The sequence below is a fragment of the Macaca thibetana genome, chromosome 4 (assembly GCF_024542745.1).
Source record: "Macaca thibetana thibetana isolate TM-01 chromosome 4, ASM2454274v1, whole genome shotgun sequence".
In the NCBI taxonomy this organism is placed as follows: domain Eukaryota; kingdom Metazoa; phylum Chordata; class Mammalia; order Primates; family Cercopithecidae; genus Macaca; species Macaca thibetana.
Genome location: NC_065581.1, coordinates 68224177 through 68250273, shown reverse-complemented (window position 1 = coordinate 68250273; position 26097 = coordinate 68224177). Strand labels below are relative to the sequence as shown.

The window sequence follows — 26097 nt, the reverse complement described above, 5'->3', positions numbered from 1 at the left end:
AATGGAACCAAGTTGGAAAACATTCTGCAGGATATTATCCAGGAGAACTTCCCCGACCTAGCAAGGCAGACCAACATTCAAATTCAGGAAATACAGAGAACGCCACAAAGATACTCCTCGAGAAGAGCAACTCCAACACACGTAATTGTCAGATTCACCAAAGTTGAAATGAAGGAAAAAATGGTAAGGGTAGCCAGAGAGAAAGATCAGTTTACCCACAAAGGGAAGTCCATCAGACTAACAGCAGATCTCTCAGCAGAAACTCTACAAGCCAAAAGACAGTGGGGGCCAATTTTCAACATTCTTAAAGAAAAGAATTTTCAACCCGGAATTTCATGTCCAGCAAAACTCAGTTTCATAAGTGAAGGAGAAATAAAATCCTTTACAGACAAGTAAATGCTGAGAGATTTTGTCACCACCAGGTCTGCCCTACAAGAGCTCCTGAAGGAAGCACTAAAAATGGAAAGGAACCGGTACCAGCCACTACAAAAACATGCCAAAATGTAAAGGTCATTGATGCTAGGAAGAAACTGCATCAACTAACAAGCAAAATAACCAGCTAATATAGTAACAGGATTAAGTTCACACATAACAATATTAACCTTAAATAAAAACAGGCTTAATGCTCCAATTAAAAGACACAGACTGACAAATGGGATAAAAAGTCAAGACCCATCAATTTGCTGTATCCAGGAGACCCATCTCACATATAGAGACACACATAGGCTCAAAATAAAGGGATGGAGGAAGATCTATCAAGCAAATGGAAAACAAAAAAAGGCAGGGGTTGCATCCTAGTCTCTGATAAAACAGACTTTAAACCAACAAAGATCAAAAGAGACAAGAAGGCCATTACATAATGGTGAAGGGATCAATTCAACAAAAAGAGCTAACTATCCTAAATATACTGCACCAAATTCAGGGGCACCTAGATTCATAAAGCAAGTCCTTAGAGACTTACAAAGAGACTTAGATTCCCATACAATAATAATGGGAGAATTTAACACCCCGCTGTCAACATTAGACAAATCAACGAGACAGAAAGTTAACAAGGATATCCAGGAATTGAACTCAACTCTGCACCAAGCGGACCTAATAGACATCTACAGAACTCTCCACCCCAAATCAACAGAATATACAGCCTTCTCAGCACATTGCACTTATTCCAAAACCAACCACATAGTTAGAAGTAAGGCACTCCTCAGCAAATGTAAAAGAACAGATATTATAACAAACTGTCTCTCAGACCACAGTGCAATCAAACTAGAATTCAGGATTAAGATACTCACTCAAAAGCACTCAACTACATGGAAACTGAACAACCTGCTCCTGAATGACTACTGGGTACATAACAAAATGAAGGCAGAAATAAAGATGTTCTTTGAAATCAATGAGAACAAAGATACAACATACCAGAATCTCTGGGACACATTTAAGGCACTGTGTAGAGGGAAATTTATAGCACTAAATGGCCACAAGAGAAAGCAGGAAAGATCTAAAACTGACACCCTAACATCACAATTAAAAGAACTAGAGAAGCAAGAGCAAACACATTCAAAAGCTAGCAGAAGGCAAGAAATAACTAAGATCAGAGCAGAACTGAAGGAGATAGAGACACAAAAAATCCTTCAAAAAATCAATGAATCCAGGAGCTGGTTATTTGAAAAGATCAACAAAACTGATAGACCACTAGCAAGACTAATAAAGAAGAAAAGAGAGAAGAATCAAACAGATGCAATAAAAAATGATAAAGGGGATGTCACCACCAGCCCCACAAAAATACAAACTACCATCAGAGAATACTATAAACACCTCTACGTAAATACACTAGAAAACCTAGAAGAAATGGATAAATTCCGGGACACATACACTCTCCCAACACTAAACCAGTAAGAAGCTGAATCTCTGAATAGACCAGTTAACAGGCTCTGAAATTGAGACAATAATTAATAGCCTACCAATCAAAAAAAGTCCAGGACCAGAGGGATACACAGCCGAATTCTACCGGAGGTACAAGGAGGAGCTGGTACCATTCCTTCTGAAATTATTCCAATCAACAGAAAAAGAGGGAATCCTCCCTAACTCATTTTATGAGGCCAACATCATCCGGATAACAAAGCCTTGCAGAGACACAACAAAAAAAAAGAGAATTTTAGACCAATATCCTTGATGTACATTGATGCAAAAATCCTCAGTAAAATACTGGCAAACTGAATTCAGCAGCACATCAAAAAGCTTACCTCCCATGATCAAGTGGGCTTCATCCCTGGGATGCAAGGCTGGTTCAACATACACAAATCAATAAATGTAACCCAGCATATAAACAGAACCAAAGACAAAAACCACATGATTATCTCAATAGATGTAGAAAAGGCCTTTGACAAAATTCAACAGCCCTTCATGCTAAAAACTCTTAATAAATTCGGGATTTATGGAATGTATCTCAAAATAGTAAGAGCTATTTATGACAAACCCACAGCCAATATCATACTGAATGGGGAAAAACTGGAAAAATTCCCTTTGAAAACTGGCATAAGACAGGGATGCCCTCTCTCACCACTCCTATTCAACATAGTGGTGGAAGTTCTGGCCAGAGCAATCAGGCAGCAGAAAGAAATAAAGGGTATTCAATTAGGAAAAGAGGAAGTCAAATTGTCCCTGTTTGCACATGACATGACTGTATATTTAGAAAACCCCATCGTCTCAGCCCCAAATCTCCTTAAGCTGATAAGCAACTTCAGCAAAGTCTCAGGGTACAAAATCATGTGTAAAAGTCACTAGCATTCTTACACACCAATAATAGAAAAACAGAGAGCCAAATCATGAGTGAACTCCCATTCACAATTGCTTCCAAGAGAATAAAATACCTAGGAAGCCAACTTACAAGGGATGTAAAGGACCTCTTCAAGGAGAACTACAAACCACTGCTCAATGAAATAAAAGAGGACACAAACAAATAGAAGAACATTCCATGCTCATTGACAAGAAGAATCAATATTGTGAAAATGCCCATACTGCCCAAGGTAATTTATAGATTCAATGCCATCCCCATTAAGCTACCAATGACTTTCTTCACAGAATTGGAAAAAAACTACTTTAAAGTTCATATGGAACCAAAAAAGAGCCCGCATTGCCAAGAAAATCCTAGCCAAAAGAACAAAGCTGGAGGCATCACGCTACCTGACTTCAAACTGTATTACAAGGCTACAGTAACCAAAACTGCATGGTACTGGTACCAAAACAGAGATATAGACCAATGGAACAGAACAGAGTCCTCAGAAATAATACCACACATCTACAATCATCTGATCTTTGACAAACCTGACAAAAACAAGAAATGGGTAAATGATTGCCTATTTAATAAATGTTGCTGGGAAAATTGTCTAGCCATAAGTAGAAAGCTGAAACTGGATCCCTTCTTACACCCTATAAAAAAATTCATTCAAGATGGATTAGAGACTTAAATGTTAGACCTAAAACCATAAAAACCCTAGAAGAAAACCTAGGCAATACCATGCAGGACATAGGCATGGGCAAGGACTTCATGTCTAAAACACCACAAGCAATGGCAACAAAAGCCAAAATTGACAAATGGGATCTAATTAAACTAAAGAGCTTCTGCACAGCAAAAGAAACTACCATCAGAGTGAACAGGCAATCTACAGAATGGGAGAACATTTCTGCAATCTACTCATCTGACCAAGGGCTAATATCCAGAATCTACAAATAATTTAAACAAATTTACAAGAAACAAACAAACAACCCCATCAAAAAGTGGGCAAAGGATATGAACAGACACTTCTCAAAAGAAGACACTGCATTTATGCAGCCAACAGACACATGAAAAAATGCTCATCATCACTGGCCATCAGAGAAATGCAAATCAAAACACAATGAGATACCATCTCACACCAGTTAGAACGGCAATCATTAAAAAGTCAGGAAACAACAGGTGCTGGAGAGGATGTGGAGAAATAGGAACACTTTTACACTGTTGGTGGGACTGTAAACTAGTTCAACCATTGTGGAAGACAGTGTGGCGATTCCTCAAGGATCTAGAACTAGAAATACCATTTGACCCTGCCATGCCATTACTGGGGATATACCCAAAGGATTATAAATTATGCTGCTATAAAGACACACGCACACATATGTTTATTGTGGCACTATTCACAATAGCAAAGACTTGGAACCAACCCAAATGTCCATCAATGACAGACTGGATTAGGAAAAGTGGCACATATACACCATGGAATACTATGCAGCCATAAAAAAGGATGAGTTTGTGTCCTTTGTAGGGACATGGATGAAGCTGGAAACCATCATTCTCAGCAAACTATCGCAAGAACAGAAAACTAAACACTGCATGTTCTCACTCATAGGTGGGAATTAAACAATGAGAACACTGGGACACAGGAAGGGGAACATCACACACCGGGGCCTGTTGTGAGGTGGGGTAGCGGGGAGGGATAGCATTGGGAGATATACCTAATATAAATGACAAGTTAATGGGTGCAGCACACCAACACGGCACATGTATACATATGTAACAAACCTGCACGTTGTGCACATGTACCCTAGAACTTAAAGTATAATAAAAAAATAAAATAAAATAATAAAATAAAATAATTTAAAAAAGAATTTTACCTTTTCAGTTGTAAGTGGTTTTGCCGGCTTTTCTGGCTCCTTTTCTCTCCTTTTCTCTTCCTTTTTTTTTTCCTTTTCTTTCTAAAACACAGCCCAAAGTTTTGATAAGTTTACTTTTTTAAAAAATGGCAACTTTTGACTCATTTTTATTAGTTTGAGTCATCATTTTAAAAAAGGTAGAAATATTCAGTAATTACAATATCTATGTGCTACTGAAATATAATAGTAAACATAGCAAATTCATATTCTCATTGAGGTTATATGCTGATGACAGCAAAGAATATCTGTGAAAAAATTAAGACAGAGGCACAGAGTTAAGACAATTTAGAACTTCTTTGATATATTAGGGTTTGTTTTGTGTTTGTTTTAAATGAATGAGCTCTCCATTCAATAAATTCTCACTATATCCTTCTATTAGGTTCGACTTCCTAACAGCAATCATGCAGTTGAATTATGAATGAGAAAAAAAAAAACTAAGTGATAGGACAGACTTCTTTATTATACAAAGATAAATTATAATAGGTAAATATAAGAGGAAGACTAAAAATCTGCTTTTTTTAATCACAAAATATCTTCAGTGTTACAGGAAGTCAGGGACCCCGAACGGAGGGACAAGCTGGAGCCATGGCAGAGGAACATAAATTGTGAAGATTTCATGGACATTTATCACCTCCCTAATAATACTCTTATAATTTCTTACACCTGTCTTACTTTAATCTCTTAATCCTGTTATCTTCGTAAGCTGAGGATATACGTCACCTCAGGTCCACTGTGATGACTGCGTTAACTGTACAAATTGATTGTAAAACTTGTGTGTTTGAACAATATGAAATCAGTGCACCTTGAAAAAGAAGAGAATAACAGCAATTTTAGGGAACAAGGAAAGACAACCATAAGGTCTGACCGCCTGTCGGGTTGGGCAAAAAAAGTCATAATTTTCTTCTTGCAGAGAGCCTATAAACAGACGTGCAAGCAGGGAAGAGATCACTAAATTCTTTTCCTAGCAAGGAATATTGATATTAATACTCTAGGAAGAGAATTGCATTCTTGGGGGGAGGTCTATAAACAGCCCCTCTAGGAGTGTCTGTCTTACGCGGTTGAGATAAGGACTGAAATATGCCCTGGTCTCCTGCAGTACCCTCAGGCTTATTAGGGTGGGGAAAAAACCACTCTCTGATAAATTTGAGGTCAGACTGTTTCTCTGCTCTCAAACCTTGTTTTCCGTTGTTTAAGATGTTTATCAAGACAATATGTGCACAGCTGAACATAGACCCTTATCAGGAGTTTTTGATTTTGACCTTTGCCTTGTGATCTTTATTGGCCTCAGAAGCATGTGATCTTTGTTCTCCTTTTTGTCCTTGGAAGCATGTGATCTTTGTGACCTACTCCCTGTTTGTACACCCCCTCCCCTTCTGAAGTCCTTAATAAAAACATGCTGGTTTTGCGGCTCAGGTGGGCATCACTGTCCTACCATGATGTAGGATGTCACCCCGGCGGCCCAGCTGTAAAATTCCTCTCTTTGTACTCTTTCTATTTCTCAGGCCGGCTGACACTTAGGGAAAAATAGAAAGAACCTATGTTGAAATATTGGGGTGGGTTCCCCCGATACTTCAGTCTATCATCACAGATTTTGCTTTGAAAAAAGGGGCAAATACAGTGATTTTCTCATGAGAAAAAGAATGTTCAAGATAGTGCTTGGGGACCACAGCCAACTGATTAGTGTAAGGCAGTAGAGGTCAAGTATAAATGGCATTATGAGCCGGGCGCGATGGCTCAAGCCTGTAATCCCAGCACTTTGGGAGGCCGAGACGGGCGGATCACAAGGTCAGGAGATCGAGACCATCCTGGCTAACATGGTGAAACCCCGTCTCTACTAAAAAATACAAAAAACTAGCCGGGCGAGGTGGCGGGCGCCTGTGGTCCCAGCTACTCCGGAGGCTGAGGCAGGAGAATGGCGTAAACCCGGGAGGCGGAGCTTGCAGTGAGCTGAGATCCGGCCACTGCACTCCAGCCTGGGCGACAGAGCCAGACTCAGTCTCAAAAAAAAAAAAAAAAAAAAAAAAAAGGCATTATGATAGTCACAATTTGCATTTCCAATAAGGATTAGATATAATGTTAAAAACTTAAGAATTAAAAGTATCAACAATAAATCTTAAGAGCCAAAAGAAGAAAATGAAAAGAGGTTAAACAAAGAGCATTCATAAGGCATTCAGAGGAAAGAGATGACTAGAAACTGAGAACTGAAAGTCTACTGCAACTAAACACTAATCTTGCCCTTAGTTTCCTGACAGCAAAAAAAGAAAAGACAAACTGATGAACCTAGGGAAGGCAGCATGATAAACATGCAGAACTTACTCAAAATACCTAAAGGCTGCATTTGTACCTATGCCTTTAAAATGGTGTCTGATGCAACCTCTGTCAGACTAAATCCGCCGTTTGTCAATCAGGAAAGATAGTATTGGCAACTCCTAGGCCATAATGTGAGAGAAATAATAAAAGTTCAAAGTGCTTTGCAATCATTCATATAAAGTTCAAAAACAGGCAAAAGTATGATGTTGGAGAGGGTACACACTAGTATAAAACTATTTCAAAAAGCAAAAAATAAAGACGATGATGATAAAAAACAGGATGTTAATTACCTTTAAGGAGAAGGGATGAGGGTATTTAGGAACAGTCACATGGGAGCTTTCAAAGTGGTAATAACGTTGAGTTTCAATATACATTACACAGTGATAGTCTTGTAAGTATTAAACTAGATATATATTTAATGTGCATTTCAGCACTAAAAAGAAAAAATGAAAGGCACTAAGAACCTAGAAAGCAACTTTGCAAACTATAAAGCACTACACAAATATAGCACATTAAAATTTTAGTGTTTGTTGTGTGATTTTAAAAAGAGGAAAGGAAAAACTTTCATCTTAGTTCAAAATTTTAAAAGAAATTCATAGCAAAGATCTTTATATTTGGGTCATGAATAAGCAACGTCTTCAACTGCAATTTTAAGAACAGGGAAATTCTAATGCATTTCTCTTTTCAACCTTTTGTTTTATTACCCATTAATAAAAGGCAATGAGTGTTGTAATAGTAATTCACCAATTAGTGAAAGCATTTAAGCAGAGGACAAAGCTAACAAACTACTGGTATATTGCTTTGCAACAAAAGGAGAATACATGGATAGAATTTCCAGAATCTGGACAGTTTATATCTCAGTCTCCTTTAGACTAGGATTATTTAAAATTATGTTTCAATAATGTTTTTCAGGAACAGGATAAAAGTCAACATAAAGTTGAACTTGTGCTAAAACCTGAAGAATCTATATGCTTTAGTTACCAGAAGAGCATATGTCAAAAGTGACATTTTCCCTTGAACATTAAGGATATTAACATAGTCTAGCACAGAAGAGACCATCTAGAAAGTTGGGATAATTCTCAAAAAAGATCTTCATATCTACTCAAGTGCCTGGGCTTTACACTGGAAATAAGGAAGATCTAACCATTTAAGGATAACTAGAAACATTACCTATTGCTAACTCAACCATTTCCCAAATCAAAACCTTCATTTCCAAAACACAACTAACGCTTTTTTTTTTTTTTTTTTTGAGACGGAGTCTCACTCTGTCACCCAGGCTGGAGTGCAGTGGCACGATCTCGGCTCACTGCAAGCTCCACCTCCCAAGTTCACACCATTCTCCTGCCTCAGCCTCCCGAGTACCTGGGACTACAGGCACCCGCCACCACACCCGGCTAATTTTTTGTATTTTTAGTAGAGATGGGGTTTCACCGTGTTAGCCAGGATAGTCTCCATCTCCTGACCTCGTGATCTGCCTGCCTCAGCCTCCCAAAGTGCTGGGATTACAAGCGTGAGCCACCGTGCCCAGCCCACAACTACCACTTATTAAGTGCTTCTCATGGGCCAGTTGATAAGTACCTTACTGTCTAATGTAATCTTTGCAACAATTTTCTGCAATAAAAACTTTATCTACTGTCATCTTACAAATGAAGAAACAAAAAAGAAGTAATGCCCAAAGCAACACAGTTAATCAAAGCTAGTGGTAGGACTGAGGGACTATGGAGCCCAAACTTTGAAGTCTCACTACTCACTGTGGTCCAGTGGAGCTTTGCTATTTATTATTGCTGTTATTATTCCTTACAGTAACAGCTAATACTTTCTGAACCCTTACTACGTGACAGGCACTGTTGTGGCTCTTTTAATCCTCACAACAACTTTATGAAGTTAGAAATATTATCCCCATTTTATAAGTAAAGAATAAATAGGATGTGAAAAATTTTATATATAAAATATTTTCTATATATTCTTAGTAAACTATGGTGCAGAAAGCAATGTGATAGAACAGTTTCAATAATATGTTGAGAAAGAGGCCGGGCATGGTGGCTCATGCTTGTAATCCCAGCACTTCAGGAGGCTGAGGCAGTCGGATCACCTGAGATCAGAAGTTCGAGACCAGCCTGATCAACATGATGAAACCCTGTCTCTACTAAAAATACAAAAATTAGCTGGGCATGGTGGCAGGCACCTGTAATCCCGGCTACTTGGGAGGCTAAGGCAGAAGAATCACTTGAACCTAGGAGACAGAGGTTGCAGTGAGCTGAGACTATACCACTGCACTCCAGCCTGGGCGACAGGAGCAAACTCTGTCTCAAAAAAAAAAAGAAAAGAAAAATATGTTGAGAATGAGTTGCTTCTGAACCTCTCAGAGCTATTAGTCATTGCTATGGTTTGAATGTTTGTGTCCATCCCAAAATTCACATGTTAAAACCTAATCCCCAAAGTGATATTATTAGGAGGTGGGGCTTTGGGAAGTGATTAAGTCATGAGGATGAAACCTTCATGAATAGGATTCACACCCTTATCAAAAAGGCCCGAGAGAGATTTCCAGCCCTTTCCCACTATATGAGGGCACAAAGATGCACCATTTTAAGAACTAGAAAGTGGACCCTTCATGAGTCTTTCCAGCCTCCGGAACTGTGAGAAATAAATTTTTGTTGTTTATAAGCTACTCAATCTATGGTATATTGTTAGAGCAGCCAGCACAGGTAAAGACAGTTATTTCTCAAGAAGGCCATTGTGTCATGAGTAGAAGTTTGATTTCCTAATCACCACAATTGGTGGGCACATATGAAATCACTAAAAACAAATCAAATTTGCTAGCTACATTTACTAGAGGGAGAGCATGACTTGATACTCTTTAACACTGGAATTCAGCTGTAAAAATACAGCTGTCAAGACACATGCACACGTATGTTTATTGCGGCACTATTCACAATAGCACAGACTTGGAACCAATCCAAATGTCCATCAATCATAGACTGGATTAAGAAAATGTGGCACATATACACCATGGAATACTACATAGCCATAAAAAAGGATGAGTTCATGGCCTTTGTAGGAACATGGATGAAGCTAGAAACCATCATCCTCAGCAAACTATCACAAGGACAGAAAACCAAACACCACATGTTCTCACTCATAGGTGGGAATTGAATAATGAGATCACTTGGACACAGGGCAAGGAACATCACACACTGGGTCTGTCGGGGATTGCGGGGTTGGGAGAGGGATAGCATTAAGAGAAATACCTAATGTAAATGACGAGTTGATGGGTGCAGCAAACCAATATGGCACATGTATACCTATGTATCAAACCTGCATGTTGTGCACATGTATCCTAGACCTTAAAGTATAATAAAAATAATAAAAATACAGCTGTCACCTACTCTGATTCCGGCAGTGGTATTAGGAGACAGGCTCTGAAGTAATATTAACAGCATGGGCTCTAAACTCATCATGCAGTTTGACCCACAGATGACTCCCATCCATAGAATCAAAAGCTGCTAAAAGATCTAAGAGTACTGTGAAAACCTAATTTGTTTTAAACTATTTTCTCAGCAAGAACAAAATACTGCAGTGTTTTGTATTTTAAAATAGTAGTTCTTGAAACCTGGTGGTTAAATGCACAAGTGACACAGTGAAACAGCTGACTTCCTGTGCAAGAAAACTAGTTAAACATTCAAGTCCAGTAAGATGGAGGTAAGTACATGCTGGGTTCATTATAATCAAACTATACTTGAGTTATTTAAATAAAGACATAGGGCTAGGTGCGGTGGCTCACCCCTATAATCCCAGCACTTTGGGAGGCTGAGGTGGGTGGATCACTTGAGGTCGGGAGTTCGGGACCAGCTTGACCAACATGGAGAAACCCTATCTCTACTAAAATTACATAATTAGTCATGTGTGGTGGCACATGCCTGTAATCCCAGCTACTCGGGAGGCTGAGGCAGGAGAGTCGCTTGAACCCAGGAGGCGGAGGTTGCAGTGGGAGGCTGCAATAAGCCGAGATCGCGCCACTGTACTCCAAACTGGGCAAGAGCGAAACTCCGTCTCAAATAAATAAATAAATAAATAAATAAATAAATGACATAGTTTCACACATTTTTAAGCGCTCTCTCTCTCTTACTACTCGCCTCCCCTTTTCTCTTCCCTGGGCCTAGACCTGTATATCCAACCACCTACTAAATAACCTCAGTGTTCCACAGTGACCTCATACTTAACACATCCAACTTTTAATTCACCTCTTTCCTTTTCTGCTCAAACCTGTTCCTTCTTTTCAGCTTGTATCCTTATCTCTCTAATTGGCACCATCATCTACTAAGATGCTCAAGATAGAAGCTGGAAGTCACAAGCCTTCCCAAAGCACCTCCACGGGACATCAATTACCAAACCCCATGGACTGTACCTTCTTAAGACCTCTCAAAATTACACTCTCTTGGCCAGGCGCGGTGGCTTACACCTGTAATCCCAGCACTTTGGGAGTCCAAGGTAGGCAGATCACAAGGCCAAGAGATCGAGACCATCCTGGCCAACATGGCAAAATCCCGTCTCTACTAAAAATACAAAAATTAGCTGGGCGTTGTGGTGCGCACCTGTAGTCCCAGCTACTCACGAGGTTGAGGCAGGAGAACCACTTGAACCTGGAGATGGAGGGTGCAGTGAGCCCAGATCCCACCACTGCAGTTCAGCCTGGCAACAGAGCAAGACTCCATCTCAAAAAAATAAAATAAATTTTAAAAATTACATTCTCTTTTATATTCCCTGTTACTACTTTGGAGCATGTCCCTCTCATTTTACACCTGGATTAGAATAATAGGTTCACTCTTTTCCTCACCCATCACCACAAAATTCATTCCCCATGGAGCCTGTAGTGTTACAACATGAAAATCTGATCCTGTCACACCCGCCCCCCAACGCTTAAAACTCATCAGTAAAAGTGCCCAAGCCTTCAGAATCAAACTCCTTCAGTGGGCTCACGAGAAGGCTCCTTCATGAGAAACAGAGGAGCCTGGCCGTTCTACTCATATTTCAGTTATGCCATTCTGCTTGCAACTCCCCAAACACTCTACTTTGCCCATATGTTTTTTCACAGGCTAGTTTCCCTATTTGGAATTCTTCCTAATCCTTCCTTGTGTCTAATGCTTATTCAGAGCATAAGATGCATCAAAATGATGCCTCCTGTATTAACTGCAGTACAGTAAGCGTACTTCAATCACAGTCCATAATATATTATATTATAAACTGCTATATAGTTATCTGTTTTCTTGCCTTAGACTGTAAGCTCCTGGAGGGCAGGGGCTATATCTTGTCTTTGTATACCACACATCTAGCCAACCATTTATCATTTATCCCATGTCTACGGGAAAAAATGATAGTTGAAAGAATGCCTGGAACTAATTTATTAAGGCCAATGTAACAAAAAAAAAATAGGTAAAGAGTCAAATTAAAACTCTCAAATATTTGTAGGGATGACTTTAAAAATACACAGTGGTAGTATATGCACCCCAACCACTTCCACCCAAACTGCATTCTAACAGTTATCATTGATGATTCTGAACTCATGATCCCATAATACCCACGTTTTATCTGTATGGTGTTTACTATTGCTTAAAAAAGAAACTTGGCATTAACTTTGTTTAAGTGCTTTTAACAACAGAATTATAGAAAGAAAAGTTTTGTTTTTGTTTTTGTTTTTTAAAAGTTCCTGTAAGTATAAGATAGTAATGGGCACAACAACAAAAAACTAATTGCTTCTTAACTGTTGAGATATAGCCATGGCACCAATAAATCAGTTATTCTGAAATTAAATATAGATTCAAAGTTCCTTAATCATAGCTGTGGTATAAAAAAATTCTAGAAATTGCTGTTTTAATTCTAGGGATTATTCAAAATATAAGCAACTATTATAGTGTTTCCGAATGACACACTGCAAAAGGAAGTTAATTTACCATTTAACACTACATAACTCAGCTGGTTAAAACATTACCATACCTCCAATTTATTTTTGTCAACAGCAGCTTGCAGAGAAGGAGAGGATACCAAAGGCTGAAGAGGAGCATCAGAGGAGGAAATCTGTGTAGTGCAGGTGAAAAGTGAGGAGGAAAAAACAAAAAGAAAGTAATGAGAATTGACAGGCACAGGAAAGAAAAAAAACCCTGTATATTTTTGTGATATAGAAGCACTTAAGAAACATGTTAATAAAAACAATGCATCAAGAAATAAGTACTGCTTTTTAAAAATTTCAATTTGAAATTTATAAAAGGGTTTAGTACTGAATAATAAATGATTTAAAATGGATTTTACTAGGATATAAAACTTAAAATGTAGTCAGATAAGATCATACCAAAAGTATATGGAAAATAATTAAGCTTCTCTCACAGTTCATCTTTAGTCAATGTGACTATTGAAATACAAATGCTCTGAAACATGAAGACACACTGTCCCAAGTAGTAGAAGAGCAAAAAAGGGTTTTTGTTTTTACTTATAATAACTTTTAAGAATGAAAAATAAAACAGAACTGAAATAGTAAAAGTTAATTAAAATTTTAATCAATTGTTTAAGAAAATAGAAGAAAAGCTAGGAGAAAAAAAGAACAGATTAATGTAATATAACAGCCGAGCAGCAGACTTATTATAAAGCAATTTATACACTTCCTTCTTTAAGATCAGCAGGCAAACACCATTTCCAGTGCTATACTTGCTGAATTACCCCAAAGCATCATGAGACAGTTATATATGCAGCACAGGCAATTTATACACGAAAATGGGTTTCATCTAAAAGCTTTTTTCACACATCTTACTGCCCAATTTCTACATGCGTAGTTGATCACTTTAATGGAAGCATTATCTTCCTGCTCTCTTTACTGCCAAAATGTAACTGAAATAAATTTATAAAATGCATAGATCTTTGAGGCCATAAAACTGACATCTCTATATTGCCCTATCATATCAATAGTGCCTATGAGGAATTTTTAAAACTAAAAGGAGCTATTACAGACAGGTCATTATGTAATGTCAAAATAACACTTCTAAATGACAAGTTCTCCCTCAATCTGCTTGTTATTAAGTTAGTTATGGCAGTAATTCTCGAATCACAACACAAGACTATAAACTTTAGGGAATTTTCTTTTCCTTGCTTGCTCGCTGTTGGCTCTAACTGTGTAAGCTAGCCACTTAATGAATATTAATGCAAGTTACACAGGAGAGAAAATAAACAACACAAGAAAACGTAGATCTTGCATTTTAAAAAAAGTCAAAGCCGAGCCTGAAAGCCTGGTTTAAAACTGGTTTGTCCTATTGGATATTTACTTACTAGAAATCTTTAATTACTACTTCATATAGAAAATAAGAATAAAGAACTTTGGGAGGCCGAGGCAGGCAGATCACTTGAGGTCTGGAGTTCGAGCCCAGCCTGGCCAACATGGTGAACCCTGTCTCTACTAAAAATACAAAACTTTAGCCAGGTGTGGTGGTGCATGCCTGTAATCCCAGCTACTTGAAGGCTAAGGCAGGAGAATCACTTGAACCTGGGAAGCAGAGGTTACAGAGAGCCAAGATCACGCTACGGCACTCCTGCGTGGGAGATAGAACAAGACTCCATCTCAAAAAAAAAATAATAATAATAAAAGCCATAAGATCACTTAAGAAGACAGCTGTATCATAAGGACCTCTTTGCCTAAGCTCATGAAAAGCAGAACAAAAATATAAAAAGACAATACAGGCATTGAGTATGTCAAAAGCTACTAATCCTTAGAAAGCAGTAAGATAATTCATTATAAAAGTGCTTGTCCTCCATTTGAGAAGATGATAAACTGATGTGGCCACTTTTAAAACTCAGTAGCAGGAATATAAAATTCTACTCAATAAATATCAGTAATTTAACAACAACAAAAAATTTCAGACAGGGTCTTGCTCTGTCACCCAGGCTGGAGTACGGTGTGAAGATCATAGCTCACTATAACCTTGAATCCTGGGCTCAAGTAAAAACCTTTTTTATTTTAATCACTTTTTTTTTTTTTTTTTTGAGACAGAGTCTTTCTATGTTACCCAGGCTGGACTCAAACTCCTGAACTCAAGAGATCCTCCTGCCTCTCAGCCTCCCGAATAGCTGGGATTACAGATGCGCATCACATTTTAATACAAAAAAAAAAAGAAAGAAAAAGAATAAATGCTTTAATACCATGTTCCAGTTGAGAAAGAAAACAAACTTACTTAAGAAGAAAAACATCTAAAAAGTCAATGGACAGATGAACAAGTGAATCGATAACAAATCACAAACATAATGGAAGAAAAAAGACACAAAAGAGTACACAGTGTATGAAACCACTCGCATAAAACTCTAGAAAAGAAAATACAATCTATGGTGATTAAAAAAAACCAGATCAGTCACCAAGGCCACGGTTGGGGGCTGACTAGCAAGGGGCACAAAGAAACCTTCAGGAGTGACGGAAAGTTTCTATATCTTGATTGTGTGGTAGTGGTTACACAAGGATATGTATTTGTAAACATTCATTGATCTGTACCTTAAAATATCTACCTTTTATTATATATGAATTATATTTCAATAAAGTTACTCTTTAAAGTCATATTAGCAGGGTAATATACATTATGTGAGCAAGGAATAAACAGAAATCAACATATTGACAACTGGAAGCAAGTGACAGTACAGAACACAGGTAGATGAGGGAAGAAAAAAGGGCAGTGAAAAGGAGAAAATAAATACAGAGACACGAAAAGCTAGGTACGCGAGACTTCTTTCTAAATCTCTAGTAGGAAATCACCAATATCCATCTTCCGGATTAGTCCTCCTAACTGGTCTCCTTGCCCCATATCTTGCTCCTCTCCAAATCCATTCTGCATACCATGTCATTCTCGAAATAAACCTGACCACCACAAATCACTGCTTAGAAGGTCTGAATAGTTTATATACACATTATATAAGGACAGAGTCCAAACTCCTTAATCAGGCCACAAGTGTCATCTACCTTACCTCCCTGTTCTTCCCTCCTCTGGCTACATTCATATCCACTCTGCCCAGCCATATACGACTCCTGGTTCTCTAGTCTGCTTCTCTGAACTCTAGGGGCCTTTCCTCTTGCTAGTCCCTCTGCTTCAGAAACCCATGCTTCTATTAGTTCCTACCCATCCTTTAATTTTGAGTTAACACTGCCTCCTCTGGGAATTATTCAAAGTATTCCTTGATCTCTCTATAGAGCCTGGGGTAATATTACCTCTTAAAATATTTCCCTATTATGTAAGTTTTATCACATGTCATCTCTTATAAAGATCTAGTTACTTATCAGTATTCTTTGTTCAACTAAAGTTATCTGAGGCAGATATTAATTCTGTTCTGTTCACCATCTTTAGTACCTGACATTCAACAGGTCTCAATAAATATTTTCAACTGTTACAGGAAAAGAGGAGGAAGAAAGCATCTCAGAAGGAGAACCAAAAGGAGGCTCAGTCTCAGCAACTGCTCTCTGAAAGTTCATTGGCTTGCTAACATACTTTTCTGAAATCCCACAGAAGTTATCCACATTTACTTTCAAATTTAGAATTTATTTTGTAACTAGATATTAATTCCATTTCACTGGCTCCTAGTACTTTTATACAGATAGAGCATAAGACTCTGACCTTATAAAACTTTGCTGGAAATTGGTGGTGTCAGTGAATTCAGTAGTCATATTTAAATGTCCTTCCCAACTCCCACTCACCCCCTTCTATCCATGAGATAATATGTGGTAGAAATCCAGTAAAGACATTCTTCAGAAATAAAATGAGTTTTCTTCAGAAATAAAGTGAGTTTAACAGTCCTTCCTTCAATTATTCTTAAGCTCAGACGTTCTTCGCTAGGCCACCATCAAAGTAACCTACATGTGAAAAAACTCCCAGAACACTACAATTGTCCTCATGCAAAAGAAAAACTGACCATGCAAAACAAGTTCCTGACTCCCATCTACAAGAATAAGGTGAACAAACACCCTTTGAAAAGGTATAAAGTAATTGAAGGCCATAAAGCATAATGTTTAAAATTTTCTTGATGAATTTTTTGAAATATTTGCTACTATCACCCTTTTAAACAGAATAACGCTATGAAAATTAAATCTGTGGTCCAAAACACTGAAAAAGATGCAGTCACTGAAAAACATCTTACAGATTAATTGTTGGCAATGGATTCCTTCAACCTCATTTTGGAAATTCCTGGATATGTTTTCTAAGTAGAAATTTTATCACAGCAATTCTTGAATGGCTATCTCATGAGCTTTTAGTATAGAACGAAGCTCAAGTTTTTCAGAAGTCTTGGAATCATTTTAAATATATGATTTCCAATGTCTTTTGCATTTCATGGCATGACTTGGATTAAAAAAGCTGAAAACATACACATTTGCTAAATTAGTACATAACCCATAAAAAACACATCAATGAAACTCATCAGTAGTAGGAATAAAAGACACTGAAAACTTAACCAAGTAACCATAGCTACCAACTGTATAGAAGAAGCCTAAATCTTAATATTTAATATTTTAACTTTAAAATCTTTGGCCAAGTCAGTTAGAATTCTGGAAAACTTAAAAAAAATTTAAGTCCTTCACTTGCTCTATTGGGGTGTCCCATAATTAAGGGGCTGATTAAAATGTGGAGATGTGGAGAGATTAATGAAACAGAACTCAAGCCAAGATTTTTCCAATGATATAAACTCTTAAAATTGAGTATTCATTTTTCTTAATTATCTACCTGATTACAGTCATTTGCTGCCATCACAATAGCTTATTTTGCAAGCAGTTATGTGCTAGGCACCCTACTAAGAATAGAGTATACTTTATCTTAATTCTTGCAGCAATACTATGAAATTCAGACACTATGACATCCCTGTTCCACAGAAGATGAAGCAAACTGTAACGAAAAGAAGTAACAAAGAAAATCAAGCAGAAACCATGTTCTTTTACATTAATCTCAACTCACTATCTGAAGAGACACAGAGACAGGATGGGGCAGGGGGAGAGAGAAAAACTGCTGGAGGAAAAGAGCAAATATGTGGCAGTTCAGCCTCATCTACCTAAGTCCTCTTGCATCTCCTAAACTCACTTAAAATACTTAGTTTCCCACTGTGATTCACTACTGGTAAATGAGCAAGGGGAGGAAGACAGACAGGACAGATTTCTCTTTCTCTTTTTTGAAACAGGGTCTTAACTCTGTTGCCCAGGTTGTAGTACAGCGGTGTTATCACAGCTCACTGAAGCCTCAACCTCCTGGGCTCAAGCAATTCTCTCACCTCAGCCTCCCGAGTAATTGAAACTACAGGCACACTCCACCACGCCCAGCTAATTTATCATTATTTTTTGTACAGACAGGGTCTTGCCATGTAACCCAAACTGGTCTCAAACTCCTGGACTCAAGCGATCCTCCCACTTCAACCTCCTAAAGTGCTGGGACGACAGACGTGAGCCACCATGCCTGGCCAACAGGACAAATTTCTGCAAAGTGTTTCAAATTCCCCTGTCACTCAATGAAATCAGGTAGAACAAGGGAGGTAGACTCATTCTATATGACCATAGTAGGCAGAATTCTGACAGCCACTAAAATTCCCACCCATATAACACCAGCCCTGTGATTGTGGACAGGACTGCGGTAAATCAAATAATGAGCAGGCCATGTGTGGACTAAAGCAAATGTCAGATTCTGACTTAAAGCCTGCCACCAGATGCAGTTGTACAATGGAAGTACATCAACTCACTTGCCACTATAAAGCCTGTCACCAGATGCAGCTTAATTGTCACTTACTACTCAATGATAGGGTTTTGATATGAGTCTGCATGCAACTGATTTATTATGGTCTCTGTGCAGTCAAACCTCTCTCCCAATGTTGATCTGTGTTTCTAGCCATTCCCCAGCACTACCATCACTGCTTCAGCTCTACCTCGGATCATCAGGCAATACATTCTCACATGGAGCACACGACCCGGATCCCTCACATGCACAGTTCTATTCAACATGCTCTATTCAACGCATTGAATAGAGCACTAGGGGAGAACAGAAGGATTCAGTAGGGAAGAGACAAGGAAGCTCAGAGGCAGAGAAACTCGAAATGGCAGCAACAAGAGGGAAGCAATGCAGTTAGCCAAGATTGGCCAGAAGCCAGGAAGGACTCCCCATCATGGTGGCAAGGTAAGCAAAAATCCCTAACAGTCCACATTCCCACCAGAGCCCCTACAATCTTAGCTACAGGAGACTCCTTCAGCCCTCACAGGCCCTGAACCTAGTATAAGGAGCTGCCTGGAGTCCACGCAACCACACTATCCCAGAGAGAACTCATGCTAGATCTCAGCCACCCACTGGGACCAAGCTGCTGCTGCACAGTGCCATTTTGACAGTACCACCAACACTAGACTACATCCAGCCCTGAAGCCCATACTCCCAGCATCTTGACATCCCTGGGATCTCCCAATGCACTTGACATCTTCCTGGAAGGCCTCAGCATCAGAACACCAGCTAGACTCAGCAGTGTAGTCAAGTCCCTGGCACCTGAGTCCTGCAGAAGCCTACACCCTGGAGAAGAGGCAGTCTAGCACATCAGGGAGTCTGCTCCAGGATATAAGGAGCTGAAGCATGTGCTCTCCAGACATGAGAGCCACCTGCCTGGGACTGCCACCACAGACAGTGCCCCTGCCCCTTCTAGGAGCAGAGCCATTGTGTATCCATGTACACTGCCTGGAACACCAATGCAAGTACCTGCACATGCTGCCCAGGGACAGCATGAGAACTGACTGGCCTGGTTGGCCACCATCCACACACGTTGCCTGTGCAGTGGACAGGACTGAGGAATGGCTTGCCCCTATCACTGTCAGTGCCCATACACCCAGCCCAGGGACCCAAGAAAGGGCCTGGTTAGAGGTACTCCATGGCCACCATATATATCTGGAAAGGCCTCCTAGATGCCTGAGAACAGGTAGACTCGGAGCTGCTGCCACCAACACCAGCATGGACTGCCCAGGGGCCTAACAACCGACGTACTCAGACTGTCACTGTTGTTGGCACCCTCCACCTGGGGACCCAAGAACCCTCCCACATAGCCACAGCCACCACCGCCCACATGACCCAACTAGGGGCTTGAGGATTAACTCATTTGGGTCCTATGACATCCACTGCACGTGCCCACACAATCTGCTCATGATCAGCTGGGATTTATCTCAAGCATGTATAAATGGTTTAACATATACAAATCAATAATGTGATATATTACCTCAACAGAATGAAGGACAAAAACCTTATCATCTTTTCAATAGATATAGAAAAAGAATTTCATAAAATTCAACATCTCTTCATGATAAACATTCTCAACAAATTAGGCATAAAGGAACATACCTCAACATAATAAAGGTCATATATGACAAACCCACAACTAACATCATACTGAATGGGGAAAAGCTGAAAACTTCTAAGAACAGAAATAAGACAAGGATACCCACTTTCGCCACTCTTATTCAACATAATAACATAATATTCAAATTTGAGGGGGTAGATGTCCCATTTTACATTATGTGATTTTTATACATTCCATGCCTGTATTAAAACATCTCATGTCTCCCATAAATATATACACCTACTATACACCCACAAAAATTAAAAATTATTAAAAATAGATGAAGGACTTAGCTGGGTGTGATGGCTCATGCCTGTAATCCCAGCACTTTGGGAGCCCAAGGCAGGGGGATCACTCAAAGCCAGGAGTTCGAGACCAGCCTGGCCAACATGGCAAAACCCCATCTCTAACAAAAACACAAAATTATCCAGGCCTGGTGGCATGCACCTGTAAGGACAGCTATTTGGAAGACTGAAGCAGGAGAATCACCCGAACCCAGAGGCGGAGGTTGCAGGGAGCTGAGATCGCACCACTGCACTCTATCTAGCCTGGGCGACACAGCGAGACTCCATCTCAAAAAAAAAGAGAAAATTAATTATAAAGACTTAAATAGGAGACCCAAAACTATAAAATCAGAAAATATAGGAAACACTGGTCTAGGCAAAGATCTTATGAATAAAACTTCAAAAGCACAGGCAACAAAACCAAAAATAGAAAAATGGGACTACATCAAACTAAAAAGCTTCTGCATGGCAAAGGAGACAATTAACAGAGTGAAGAGACAATCTGTAAAATAAGAGAAAATATTAGCAAACTGCTTATCTGACAAGAAACTAACATCCATAATATACAAGGAACTCGAACAACAGCAAAAAAAAAAAAAAAAAAGGTTAATAGGCAAAAGATCTGAATAGACATTTCTCAAAAGACACAAAAATGGCCAACAAGTATATTAAAAAAGGTCAAATCAATAATCATCAGAGAAATGCAAATCGAAACCAAAACAAGATATCTTACCACGGTTAGAATGGCTTATTATCAAAAAGATAGAGACTGGAGAGGATGCAGAGAAAACAAAACTCTTAGACACTGTTGGTGGGAATGTAAATTAGTACAACCACTGTGGACAATATGGAGGTTTCTCAAAAAATTAAAAACAGAATTACCATATAAGCCAGTAATCCCAGTACAGGGCATTTATCTATATGAAAGGAAAGTAGCATATCAAAGATACCTGAACCCCCATGTTTACTGCAGCTCTATTCACAATAGCCAAGACACGGAATTAACCTAAATTTCCATCAATAGATGAACAGATTTTTAAAGTGTGATATATATACACAATGGAATACTATTCAGCCATAAAAAGAATGAAATCCTATCATTCACAGCAAGATGGATAACCCTGGGGGCTATTATGCTAAGTGAAATAAGTCAGGCACGGAAGGATAAATGCCATGTGTTCTCATTCTTCTGTGTGAGCTAAGAAAAACGGAACTCGTGGAAGCAGAGGGAAGAACTGTGGACGTTAAAGGGTAAGGGAGAGCAAAGGATGGGGAGAAATTTTTAACAGATGTGACATTACAGCTAGATAGGAGGAGTACGATCTAGTGTTCTGTAGTATTGTAGGGTGAGTACAGCTAACGATAATTTAGTATATATTTGCAAAAAGTTAGAAGATACTGATTACAGGGCGCGGTGACTCACGCCTGTAATCCCAGCACTTAGAGAGATCGAGGTGGGCAGATCATGAGGTCAAGAGATCAAGACCATCCTGGCCAACATGGCAAAACCCCATCTCTACTAAAAATACAAAAATTAGCTGGGCGTGGTAGCACACCTGTAGTCCCAGCTACTCAGAAGGCTGAGGCAGAAGAATTGCTTGAACTCTCAAGGCGGAGGTTGCAGTCAGCGAAGATCGTGCCACTGCACTCCAGCCTGGCAACAGAGTGAGACTCTGTCTCAAAAAACAAAAAAAAAGAAGAAGAAGAAATGATAAATGTCTCTCTGTGGATACCCCTTAAGTACTCTAGTACTCCTGGAATACCTTAGGTATAAGGTACTTTTATTTTTTTAAATCTGTTCCTATTTCCACTATGATAAATGTCTCTAACAATCATGTCCTCTTTGTTTTGGTATCCTAGGAGATTGCGAGCATAATAAGTGATCCAAATTTATTTGGATGAGTGCTCAATCTATTACTGAAGATGAAACACTGAACAGAAATATGCAATTCTCAGTAATACATAAGATTAATTACTTGCTCACTGATCACCATGAAAGAGGAAAAAATACTTTAAATCTGCTACAATATAAATGTATTTATTATTACTTTGTTTATATTGGAATAGGTGGAATACATTTTCCCTTGCGTTTATTGTGACTTTTGTAAATCTTTCTGCATTTTCATTTCAATAGTACTATAAACTCAGAAGTATATACTGAGGTAAACAAACTTTTACCTTAAAATTTTTACTCTCAAGCCTACAAAAAAAAAAATGGAAGAAATTGTTGAGTGAATACCTCTATAAACATCACTAATATTAGTCAAACACTAAATTATGCCATATTTGTTATCTCTCTACAGACACAAACACACAAAGCTGCTAGGTTTCACCAAACCACTTGAAAGTGTTAGGTATCATGGCATTTAATCTCCAAGTGTTTTATTCTACCATATATCTTATAAAGGAAGGAATTCTTACAACTAAGCATACCATTATTACACCTCGAAGGGGGGAAAAAACCCAACTCAGTAACAGCTACCATCCCAAAATAAAACTATCTTATACATTACTATGTAAAAATAATTTCCTAAATATTGCTAAAAAAAGAAACATATTACAAATATAATTTTAAAATTTATATTTTAAAAGTGTTTAATATAAAACAGTATGTTCTCTAAAATAAACTACAATGATTTCTTAATATTTCATATGAAAATGCATTATACTTTTAAGTTAGTCCTTTCCCCCCTCAATGCTTACAGTGGCCTTAATTTTATAGACATTATAAATATTCTCAATGCTGTTAATTTTTAATCAATCATTCAACAGATTTCCTCTCTTATATCCACTGTAAATGCAGCTCCAATGCTACACACAAGGATATCTTTGCTCTAAAATACACACTAATGATATTTAAAAACTTATTTTTTTTTTTTTGACACAGAGTCTCACTGTGTTGCCCAGACTGGAGTGCAGTAGCACAATCTTGGCTCACTGAAACCTCTGCCTCCTGGATGCAAGCAATTCTTCTGCCTCAGCCTCCCAAGGAGCTGGGATTACAGGCATGCACCACCGGGCCCGGCTAATTTTTGTATTTTTAGTAGAGACAGGGTTTCACCATGTTGGACAGGCTGATCTCAAATCCACCTGCCTCAGCCTCCCAAAGGGCTGGGATTACAGGCATGAGCCACCATGCCCAGTCAAAAAAAAAAGAAATTTTTAATAAAAAGAGATAGGGTCTCACTATGTTGCCCAGCAGCCTGGTCTCGAACTCCTGGGTTCAAACGATCCTATCACCTTGGCCTCCCAAAGTGCTGGGATTATAGGCATGAGCTACCATACTGAGCTGACACTTAAAAACTTTTTAAACAAGATTTTTTTATGGCCAAAGATAGCATATTAAAATATCCTAACTTTCTTAGGATTTGACTGAATTTTTAATATATTGCTTCTCCATTTGGGCCAAATAGTAAACCAGTTTGTAGGAAAAATGAGACGAATCTATTTCCATTGTCTCTAAACTGCCTGACGGATGACTTCACCAAAAGATTAACTGGTTTACAGCTTATCAATCTGGGAATCAAGTCCAAAAACATGATTTCAACAATAAAGGCAATTAGCCTTAGACTATAATTAACTTGGATGAGAAAATTTTTTAAAAACTACAAAGAAACAGCTGATAAAACATAACAGTCCTGTGTCATTTAACAATTGGGATACATTCTGAGAAATCTATCATTACATGATAGCATCATTGTGCAAACATCATAGAGTGTGCTCATACAAACCTACATGGTACAACCTACTGCACACTTAGGTAATATGGTAACATCTATTACTCCTAGGTTACAAACTTGTACAGCATGTTACTATAGTGTAGTATACTGTAGGCGATTCTAACACAATGGTAAGTATCTGTGTATGTAGGTATAGGTAAACATAGATAGAGTACAGTAAAAATAAGGAATTATAAACTTATACGACCAACGTTGTATACACACTCTGTCATTGACTGAAACGTTGTTATGGGTACCTGATGGTATCTGATTACTACTGTAAAGACTCAACTATTAGAAGTATCAAAATGCTTGCTAATAACAAAAATGTAAATGCCATGTTTTAATATATTCCTGGGCTACTGGTTTCATTTCTCAACAGATCAACCAAAGAAAGCCCTTAGAGGAAGATATATTTGCCTTTTTTCTTTTTCATACATTTCTAGAATCTAGGGAAAAAATTTTCTCTCCCACCATTTTCAATTAGTGGTTCTAGCTTGCAAATTTCAAAAATCAACTCAATTAAATGCCATGTAAGTGGTTATTAGATTTAGAATATGTTCCTTTCTAAATCAAGAGTTCTGTTCCGTAAGAGCTCAACATTATATAACCAAAAAAGTTCCAATATTCAAATGTAAATATATACAACTAGTATATTTTCACAATAAATAAATTAAGCTGTATTGCATGTTAAAAGTTTGAGATCTAGTCAACAAACAATTGATGAGACATGAAGGTTTTACTTACATTTGTAATAGCTATGGCATTTTTATCGTAGTATTTCTTCTTTTCATATTTATCTCTGATGAAAAATTCCACTGCTCTGGAAACAGATAACTTAAGGAAAAGCATGAATTCAGTGATATGTACACTTCCCTTTATTCACTCCTCTCCACAAAGTTGGGACTCTAATTTTCGTACTCCTCAGTCTGTGCTCTCTTTCACATTATTTCTGCAACTACGTTCTGTAAACTACTTTTCTTTCTCCCAAAGAAGTCTACCTCTTTCAGGAAATTTTCTCACTGAACAAAAATCATCCAAACTAATTCTAGAAAGAAAAGTAAATGACAATTCTTAATTCCTACATCACCACCACCACTATCACTTCATCACCAAACTTTAAATTTAATTCAGGTTCATTTGGGGTTTTTAGTATAAGTAAAGAAATTAACATCTATGCAAGTACCCACACTGAGTCAGACATTGTGTACTATATACACTGTACACACTCCGGGTCCTTTAATTCCTCCCACACCCCACTAATGTGCATATTATTAGTTCCATATCATAGATGAAGAATCAGCAACTTGGAAAGATTAAGCACTTGTGATTCCAAAATCTAAGCTCTTTTCCACTATATATGCTGTCTCTGGGCACATCATATAGGATTCCATATGTATCAGAAGAACAGTGGCCAATTTTATCCTTGCAAAGTTGAGAAACGGGAAAGTCAAGATGCTAAAGCCAAGGTTAGTCTTCTTTAATTTCTTGAAGTTGTCTGGACTCATCTGACCTGTTAACAGAGTGAGTAATTTATACTGGGATTGAGTGTTTAGAGTCACGTGACATCGGTAACTTCTCTTACCACTTGTCATATTCCACTGAAATGGACATTCTCACATCAGGGGTTCTTAACCTCTTTAGTGACATGAGCTCCTCTGGCACTCAGGTAAAGCCTGAGGACTCCTTTCTGATAATTCTTTTCAATGCATAAAACACACAGAATTACAGGAAAAAAA

General features: G+C 38.3%; 1 protein-coding gene across 6 annotated transcripts in view; it reads right to left on the bottom strand.

The window, feature by feature from the left end:
• Window positions 1–26097, bottom strand: part of SMAP1 (small ArfGAP 1) — a 428466-nt gene that overhangs the window by 63628 nt on the left and 338741 nt on the right. For 4 of the 6 annotated variants that reach the window (XM_050789718.1, XM_050789722.1, XM_050789721.1 and 1 more), the window contains 3 exons: window positions 25106–25181; window positions 12988–13068; window positions 4648–4728 (listed from right to left, as the gene is read on the bottom strand). In XM_050789718.1, the coding sequence (XP_050645675.1) occupies window positions 4648–4728; window positions 12988–13068; window positions 25106–25181 (238 nt within the window). The remainder of the gene's footprint in view (window positions 1–4647; window positions 4729–12987; window positions 13069–25105; window positions 25182–26097) is intronic. The other 2 variants (XM_050789720.1, XM_050789724.1) reach the window with 1 other exon arrangement.